We start from the raw sequence: 9844 nt of genomic DNA, 5'->3' as shown, positions 1-9844 counted from the left end.
TCTCCTGATGCAAGTGTCTTGGCTAGTTTAAGACCTACTCAGTTGGCAATGTCCCGTCCAGCGCCGCGTTGTTTAAATAGCAAATGCACCTGCGACCATCTTTGCACCTATGGGTGTGCTGGTCTTACAGGGGGGTGTGTTTGGTTGCATTCTGGGCGTATTGCGCCATTGACAAACAAAAACCTGGTCTAAAGTCAATAATGCAGCTTTTCATTGTTATTTTAACAGAACCTTAGTCAAATGCTCCTAGGCTCATGCACAGCGCGCGCACACTACGCTTGTTACACACACACACACACACACACACACACACACAGGGACGAGATTATGCTCACACACACACACACACACACACAAACAAACAGGAAGCACAACAGGACACAAACTTGCAAACGATTAAAAATAAAATATTACATTTTTCCTGAACATCTCTCCTTCCTGCTTAGCAATCCGCCATCATTATAGCAACGCGCATGGCTTTTAAAGGAAATGTGAGATGACACTCTGATTGGTTTATTGCATATTACGCCCGAAACACACCTATTATTAACGAGGACACTAAGTACAACCCTTTGAGTACAGCTTCACGCTGTGCGCCTAGATCATTAAAATAGGTCTCCATGTCTAAGCTGTCCTGTCAACAAAGGCCTGAAAATGCCAACAAAATAATCTTTAAGAAAATAATACAAGCGGCTATTGTTTGATTGAAGAGAATTACATACTAGACACAGGGACATCTGCGGCCTTATATGGGTACAAGGAAGCCAGAGGGTCACTGCCTTAATTGGCAGCACATCAGTTACAAACTACGGCAACATTAAATCTGTAAATTGGAAAAAGAAATCTTAAAAAACAAGACATGCCGGACACGGAAGTATCTGCTTTAGCAAAGACGTTTCCGTTTCACTGCTGCAAGAAAATGCGCTTAATGAGGATCCAAGCTTTGACTTTAAAATGGTCATGGAGGACAGTTGTTGTCTGCACCGTAGCTTTGCTAAATTAATATTGGTTGTCGAGCTGCTGTACTGCAAAATGTTGGATATTTTCTTCCTCCCCAGTAAGCGCACTGGGCACGCTGGGACTCGCATTCAGGAAAAAACTACAGACAACTGACAGTGTGTGCACACACACACACACACACACACACATGTATATACTAAGCAAACAGCTGCTTTTGAACAGTTAAATTTCCTTTTAGCACACTGGCTGAATTCCAGGTAGTTGTTTCTCACATTACAGGGGATGTCTCCGCCTGAGAGAAAGAAGTGCTGCCTGTCAGCCGGTGGAGAACGGGGTCAGGCTGCAGTTTCGCAACCTTGTTGTTTGAGTCTCAGAAATGTTGGCATGTGTCTGAACTCAAGAAGGGGCCCCTTCAGGTTCACTGAGGACACAAAACTACTGTTAGTTTCTGTACCACTTTTCTAGCACAGAGGCCTGAGTCAGCCGTAAGCAAGAGAGAGACAAAGAAAGCACCTAAGAAAAAAAACTGCTTATTGTCAAGAAGCTTTTTAAAAACTATGAAATAAAGGATTTAAAAATCTGAGTAAAGGCCACTAGAAAAGAGCTCTTGATTATTAAATGAAATTAAATCAAATGACGTGACATTTCCTTAACGATTTAAGAGCTGAAAGGGAGTTTGTGCTTAACAGGACTTAAAAGTTGTAGGGAGGACATAGGAAAACGCTAATGGTCTGCTGTTTAGACAGCTGCCCGGTACCGCTTACATAACTACCACCTATGGATGCGTAGAGCCGGGTCAGTGACTCACCCTCCAACCCTCCAGCTCATTACATGGACCCTCAGAAGTTAAGGACTTTTGGCTCTTGCAGAGAGCTTTAATGGGCCCAATTCACCTGGTTAGTTTTTTTTTTAATGAAGAAAAGTAATGAATTCTTTTATATATGAATGTCAGAGACTCACATTAAATTTTGAAGTGTTAAAGGGTGGCCATTACACACACTTTGTGGAAGTTTGGTTCTTGGAGGGTGTTCAGACTTTGCTTGTGGCCGAAAGCAGAAACTTCTCAAAAGCTAATCATGGGTGTGGCCTCTAGCTCACCCAGTAAGAGTGTCTCTCTCCCCCCCCCCCCCCTTGTAGGCTGAGTCCTGCAGCGGCCCAGGTTCAAATCAGCTCTTTACTGCGTGTCGTCCCCCATCTCTCTCCCCTTTCATGTCTATCCATTGTCACTAATAAAGGAAAAAGCCCCAAAAACATATCCATAAAAAAAGCTAGTTGTGTGAAATGTGTGGTGTTGGTTGGAAAGTCGGGAACAAAAATGCCTTTTTCCTTCTCCACTAGGGATCTTTGTTTTGGGCGACGAAGCTGTTCCAAGTATCTGCTGGGAACCACGGGCAACAACCTGCTCTGCTGCTGGAACCTCCTCACCTGCTCACGTAAGGCCGCCTGTCTAGAAGACACACAGCGACATGGTTTTAGTCCCGGGGATTTTAATTTTACCGGTTTCAAAGTGCTCCAGCACTGCATTGAGCTTTTATTTCTGGATTATTTGACTCTTTTAAGGCCTTTTGGTGACATTTATGTACAAGTTTTAACCTGAATTTTCCGGTACACTCTATTCAACATAGTGTCATATACAGAGGACTCAATATGTCCCTGTGTGTGTTTAACTGTTCATTCAACTTGTGAGGGTTGTATTTGTCCCAGCATAGTGGTCTAAGGGGTTACAGCATTCTCCTCATTAGAGCATTTACCTGTTTGGTGGTCAAGGGTCTTTTGACCTAAACCTAATTAAGGGTCTTTAGATCTTGTGTGTGTGGGTGTGGTGTGGTGTGTGTGTGTGTGTGTGGTGTGTGTGTGTGTGTGTGTGTGTGTGTGTGTGTGTGTGTGGTGTGTGTGTGTGTGTGTGTGTGTGTGTGTGTGTGTGTGTGTGTGTGTGTGTGTGTGTGTGTGTGTGTGTGTGTGTGTGTGTGTGTGTGTGTGGTGTGGTGTGTGTGTGGTGTTGTGTGTGTGCTGCGCGCGACAGCAAGCCAATCAACTTTTCCATGTTGATAAGAGCATTGAAATAAGAAAAAATTATGGGACAAAAAGAAATCAAGGGACATTTAGATAAATATTTCAATCGTTTGACAGCACTACAAAAATACTGATTCTAGGGAATCCATATCAAAACTATCTATTTATTTATTTTTTAACCGGTAATGGTTACTGTACCTGTCTGACATGAATGTTGCAGCTGAATGCATTTGTAGTGATTGATTTTAGTTTTGTAGATATGTAACTGTACCTTTTGTTTTGTCTCGTTGTCCCCTCCCTGTCCCCTGTCCTCCCTGCAGTGGAGTGGAGCACCTCGATGGACGTCAGCCTGCTGCTGGCTGACCCCCTCACCGAGAACATGGCCGCCTTCTGCTGCCAGGCCGGCTCCACCGACCGTAAGCTTTTAACTAATAATAATAATAATACATTTTATCTGTAATGCACTTTACATTTAAGACAAACCTCAAAGTGCTACAGGTAAGATCATAAAAGCAAGAGAAAAACAACAGTTTAAAATACATAGAAATAGTTAAAACTCATAGGTTCTGCTAAAAAGAAATGTTTTTAGTCCACAAAATGCAATGGAGAGATGGTAAAATGCGTCGCTATATATAACTATAACTATTGAACTTGAACTAAGTATGAACATCAACTAAAATTATCGACGTTTTCGTGAGGGGAAAAAGTGAAATTAACAAGCCAGACGGAGCGGCGTCAACCTCGGTTGTTTCAGCCTTTCCAAGTTGTAATCACATCTAAAAGCACGGAAATGTAGTTTTATTTGTTTGTTTGTACAATCAAATTTAAACCCACTGCAACCACGACAACAGACAGCACAGATCTGACTTGAGTGGCATGTAACGGATTTTCCCAGGAAGTCCTAAAGTTCAAATGTGAGGAAGATAACCAAATGTTCTTCTAGCCTGTGTTATCATGTGTTGCAGTGGATGCTGTATGAACATACAGCCTCAGAAGTTATGTGCTTTGACTCTACAAGACGCTGTCATTGAGCTGTGGGGTCTGATAAATACTTTTAGCAATCCTAGCAGCATTTAACATTTGCTAAATAGCATAATGTGAATGTCATTAGTGATGGTGGAATCCCAAAGGTTGGAACAGTTTATTCTGAGGAACATGAACGTGTGAACCAAGCTTGATGCCACTCCATGCAATAGTTGTTGAGATATTTCAGCCTGGACTGAAGTGGTGGGGCATCATTAAAACCATGCAGCAAGACATGAATAACTCTTCAAAAAAGCTTTTTGATCCAAGATACAGCTGCTGCAGCTGTTCACAAAATTAGAAAATGTTACATCATGAAATTATCATGAAAAGGTTGTTTATCCAGAAACATAACCAGGTCAATGGTTGCTTCTAGTGGAATAAAGGTTATTAACCCTCGTGTTGTCTTCCCGTTAACCATGAACTCGTCCTTCCAGGTCAATACTGAAAATGAATATTTTATTTGTGCTTTTCCAAATGTTTTGTTGCTTTTTTTGATTTATATGTCATTTTAAGCTTGGCTCTTTTTTTTTTTTTTTTTTACCTAGCAGTGGTTTAAGACAGGTTTTACACTTACTCTTGGAATTCATGGTCAACAAACCTCATTTATATCAAATTATACATACATTTTTAGTTAAAAAGGCAGAGATAATTATGAATTATTTTGACTAATAGTTAAGATCAGAGGATGTTGATCATAAGATTCAATAAAACACCCAAAGAATTCAATGAAAGTAATCATTAATTTTACCTAAAGATCGTTGTATGGAATAATCCATGTTTGTGGGTAATTTGGTTGAAAGAAATCCGTATTTCTGATATAAAACACTTGGTAACGGGTCAGTTTGACCCGAGGAAAACACAAGGGTTAAAGTTCTTAGACTGTGCGATGGCTTTTAGATCTTTCTGTCTATCAGCTGTACAAATGTACGGCACCGTTGTAATGTACTTTTTTATTTTTGAAGTTGCTATTTTTCCTTTTTCTATTTCCAGTGTTTGTTTTTAAGCCCAGCGAGCCGCGGCCCGTGTTTTCCCAGAAGGCCGTGTGTTCGGGGAAGGTGACCCGCGCTGTCTTTGCCCCGAGGGAGGAGCTGCTGGAGAGCTGTGAGGAGAGCAGCCAGTGGCTCAACCACTCCCAGCTCTACTTCCTCACGCCCTACATGGTAGGACAGAAACTAACTCAACTAACCATGTTTTCTATTTACCTGATAACTAAGATTATAACTTAGTTGCGTTACTCTTCTGTTTATTAACGAACGATACGTACCGGGGGGACTGGTTTACATCGGCTGGCAGAGGCAGTCTAAAGCAAACGGGTCTTTTTACTTTTAATATAATAGATATGCTACATTTTGCCTGTAGGAAAATAATGTGTATGGTTATCATGGTGTGGCATTTCTTTACATGTATTTACAATGACCGTGATTGGTCCAAAGGGGGCGCTACACTGACGGGTATTATGAGGTGACCTATTTGTTACTGATAAATTGAGTGAATTTGGACAAACTGATTGGACACAAGCTAAATCTTCAGGTTCTGTGTCTTCTCAGCAACGTCCTATGTGACCTGGAGGTCATGGGGAGAAGTAACTGTAGTAATAAATATAAAATACTTTGCTCCATAACAACCTTTTGGACATTCTGCATGCTGCTGCTGTTGTTGATGCTGATGTGGACTCTCCTCTGCAGGACCTCATGACGTTCACCACCAAGGCGGAGGAAGACCGACTGATGGCGTCCAGCAAACAGGTAACGGCACACCTGAGCACCAACCGCTGCCCTGTGTCATCCAGCGGGGGGACATGTTATTAGTTATTCAACACCTCAGGATGTTAAATACACAGCATGCTGAGAGCAGTTTATCTGAACTCGCCTCCTCATGACTTGGCAGTCGGAATAACTAAAAACTAATACAATAAAAACTGGTAGCTACTCATGTTTTCTTCTGGAATGAGTGCAGGTTACTGGTGTATCATCTCAGCTAAAGTTACTGAAACAGTCTAATAAAGGAGCCATCTGTGTAGCCTTAGTTTTCAAATCCATCTTTTAATTAGGGAGAGAAAGAGAATACAAAGTATGTAACTATACCTTCTCTTTTTATTAGGGAGAGAATACAAAGTATGCAAATATACCTCCTCTTTTTATTAAGGAGAGAATACAAAGTATGCAGCTATACCTCCTCTTTTATTAGAAAAAATATACAAAGTATGCAACTATACCTCCTCTTTTATTAGAGAAAGAATAGAAAATTTGCAACATACCTCCTCTTTTGATTAAGGAGGGAATACAAAGAATTTTTTTAAATATACCTCCTTTCTTTCTCTCTCTCATCTAGTCTTTCTCCACTCTCCATCAGATAAAAAGAGATTTACCTCTGTCCTATCCCTTCTGAACTCTTTTAATTGACAAAGAGACCTTCCTGTATTTGCTGACATTGATTCTCCCCCCCCCTTCAAGCTTGTAATCGATGACACTGTCGCCATGACACCATTCTACCTGTTGCTGGGGAAACACCGGCAACAGGAGGACCCTGACCCAATGAGTGGCCTGTCTGCTGAGAGAAGGCCTCTGCCGCAGGGCTCTGGTGCTATCAGAGAGGTCAGTAGTTCAGCGCTGCATTGATCATGTCATCGACTTATAAGATTTCCAGATCAATAAAGCTTTTTTTTTTTTTTTTTCTCGACAGCTTCTGCAGACACCGGCCCACGTCTTGCCCTCTACGTCTTTCCTCTGCTCCATGTTTGTAGAGTCCCTGCTCATCTCCGTCACCGACGGCAGGTCAGTAGTCCACCAAGGCTGCTCCGACAACCTTAGCCCACTATACTATAAAAACTGAAAACCATTAAATTATTTAGTTATTTTTAGTATGGTAATATTGTCTATTTTTGACACTATGTTCATCACCGTGGGTCTGAATGTCAGCATGACTCGACAAAACGCAGGCATTCAGGGTTTCCATGACTTGACAAAACGCAGGCATTCAGGGTCTCCATGACTTTGCAACTTAAGAGCCTGGCAGCAGTGCACGTGGGAAATGTGACTCTGTTCCCATGTTCTCAGGGAGGAAACTAAACCTGCAGAGGAGGAAATGGAGAGCGAGAAAGAGGAAGAAGATTCAGAAGGGGAAACGGAGCCAGGCACCCAGAGACAGGAGGAGGCGTCGCTGGGGGGCCAGGAGGCCCCCGCTTTGACAAAGACCCAGCTTAGGGAACTGAGAAGGGTGAAAAAACTGGACCACAGCTGGTTCACAGGCCTCCTGCAGTCTTGAGCATGACCCTGTGGAAAGACACTCTTACACACACACACACACACACACACACACACACACACACACACACACACACACACACACATGCCTATAGGAAGTTTTCAGCACATCAGTGGGTTTAAAGAAATGATTTATTGTGTTACGTCATATCAGAATGGATTTCTTTTGGAAAGGAGAAAAAAAATCTCTGGGCAATTAATTACAAAACTGAAAATATCTGATTCCACAAGTATCCTCTCCTTTGGAAGAATTACACCCTTGAGTCACTGTGTACGGGTTTGGATCAGATTACACATTTGAACAACCTGCTCCAGCTTGACGAGGATCATCTGTCAGTCTGAAGCCTTGAGCCCAGAACTCTGGACTACATTGGTCTGGATTCTGACTCGGCCTCTTTAGACTACTAACCTTAGTGTTTAGTGGCATTCCTGCATACCTTTGACTGCACGCTTGTGGTTGTTATCTTATTGGAAAATAATCTTTCCTAGTTCTCTTGCAGCCTGCAGCACGTCCTCCTCCAGGAGTTATCTATCGCTGCACTTCCAGGCTTCTGTCACCACGTTTGCAACATGCATGTTTTCCTCTTTCTCTTCTTTTGCTGCTGCACAGACCCACAAACACTAGCAATCCAAGCATGCAACAGGCTCCGTAGGACTTTCCCAGCGATGTTTTTTGAAATGGTTAACCGCCACCATGTGTGATGCTTGCTCCACAGCCAGAGCCAGTGTTAAACAATCCCTCTGGTAAAAGGCTCCTTGTTACTGCTGACCTGTCGCTGCAGAGAAGGACTAGTCCCACCACGAGGCTTCATGCAGGAGACGCTGTGTTTTTAGTGATCTACGCTCTTGGAGTTTAGTGGGGGGTTTTTTATATCAAAAAGCTCTTTCTTATTTCCTTCAGTCTCACATGGCTGCTGTTAATAACTAGCCGAGTGTGTCCTGAGCCTTGAATCCCACAGCTAAGGCCATGGCGTATTGTTTTATTTAACGCCTGTTCTTACTGCACTCTGAGAGATTGGGCTCATAACAAATGCTGTGTGTCCTTCCTCTCACTTGTTCATTTCAGTTTGTTTTTCACAGACTTGTTTCTTATTTGACATAATTGGGAAGATTCAGTTGAAGATGCAATGCTATTCCCATCCGACCATTTTTTTGCGGCAACTTATTTCATCTTCATATCAGTTGAGTTAGTCCACAATCTTCCCCTAGTTGGGGAATTATAAAATACACCTGGTCCTGCCACATTAAGCTTCTTTTAGCTACCGTGGATTTACTAAACACACTTCTTTCACTTCATGTGACTTTAAACAACTGGCTGCACCAGTGTTGATGTTTGTATATCATAGTTAAGGGATACTTATGCAATCATTTGTTTTTGTATTTCTTATTAAACAAATACTTTTTGATGGGGAAAAAGAGCTCAGATCCATTACGATTCATGTTTAAATCAGAAAAAGTCCAACGGCGGGGTGAAAACTTTCTGTACGCATGCACACATGCAGTATGTGCAATCACACATTTTTACATACTTCTATGAATTTAATAAAAAGATGTAAGCCTTTTCTTAAAGCTTGTTGCCACGTCCTCTCACTTTTATTTATTGTGTTTTTTAATTTAGTGTCTTCCAGAGTCCGTTTGTCAGGTTTTGTGTAATGTGTCGTGGCCGTGTGTAGATGTGTAGATGTGTAGATGACGCAGGTGAACTTTGACAATCTAGCTTGTCTGTTGCTTTCAAAAAGAATTAGGATTAAGAAATAAGGCAAAATTAAAGAAAAAACAACAATGGTGACATTATTTTTTGTTCTAACGCCTGGAATAGCAACCCATGATATTCCATATCGCAGCTTTGCGTTGAGTTCTTGGAAATCTGAGACATAAACCAGGACCTTGGAACCAGGACCGTTATCGGTGCTGTAAAGCAGGTCCGACTCAGCGAGTCTTGGGTAACTGTCCTGAGTAAGCTCTATCAGAAGGAGAAGGTCACGTTTGGTTAAACACACTTTTCATCTCAGCGTGTTTCAGTTCCTTTCTCTATCAGGAGCCCTATGTGCCCCCCCCAGCCCACCCCACCCCCCAGCCGAGGACCGATCCAGCTGATCCTGATCTCTCATTGACAGACTTAAAGCGCTGGTAATCGAACTAGGTCATCCTATACTATACGTCCTTATTGAGTCTGGAGCGGTTTATCTGTTTTATATTTTCTTGCTATTTCTAGCTATAACTGGACTTTGTAACATGCTGACTCGACTTTTTTTGTCCACTGCCTGCCTGTACTCCTGAGCAAGGCACCATTTTAAGCAACAGACCGTCCTTTAAAGGAATGTACATTTGTGTTCAAAATAACAGTCCAACATCCCTAACCTCATAAATCATATTTTGGGGCAGAAGTGATATTTCTACATGGCAAATAATGTACTAGTAAGTGTTGTAGAGTCCTAGAAAACCAACAGTCATGACATGCTGCTAATAACTGAACCTATATTTGGAAGGGGCATGTTCAAAATAATAGCAGTAATGTGTTCAATTAGTGAGGTGATTGATTCTGTGAAGAAGCAGGTGTCAGTTATGGCCCATATTGAAGG

At 42.0% G+C, this 9844-nt stretch overlaps 1 protein-coding gene across 2 annotated transcripts in view; it reads left to right on the top strand.

The window, feature by feature from the left end:
* wdr75 (WD repeat domain 75) overlaps nucleotides 1-7438 on the top strand; it is a 15764-nt gene extending 8326 nt beyond the window's left edge. For both annotated transcript variants that reach the window (XM_032530217.1, XM_032530216.1), the window contains exons 15-21: nucleotides 2299-2393; nucleotides 3294-3389; nucleotides 4990-5159; nucleotides 5685-5744; nucleotides 6453-6593; nucleotides 6682-6773; nucleotides 7056-7438. In XM_032530217.1, coding sequence (XP_032386108.1) covers nucleotides 2299-2393; nucleotides 3294-3389; nucleotides 4990-5159; nucleotides 5685-5744; nucleotides 6453-6593; nucleotides 6682-6773; nucleotides 7056-7263 — 862 coding nt within the window. In that variant the 3' untranslated portion in view covers nucleotides 7264-7438. The remainder of the gene's footprint in view (nucleotides 1-2298; nucleotides 2394-3293; nucleotides 3390-4989; nucleotides 5160-5684; nucleotides 5745-6452; nucleotides 6594-6681; nucleotides 6774-7055) is intronic.
* Nucleotides 7439-9844: the final 2406 nt, after the last annotated feature.

This window comes from Etheostoma spectabile, chromosome 11, assembly GCF_008692095.1.
Source record: "Etheostoma spectabile isolate EspeVRDwgs_2016 chromosome 11, UIUC_Espe_1.0, whole genome shotgun sequence".
Lineage (NCBI taxonomy): Eukaryota > Metazoa > Chordata > Actinopteri > Perciformes > Percidae > Etheostoma > Etheostoma spectabile.
This window is presented reverse-complemented; position numbering and strand designations above follow the sequence as displayed.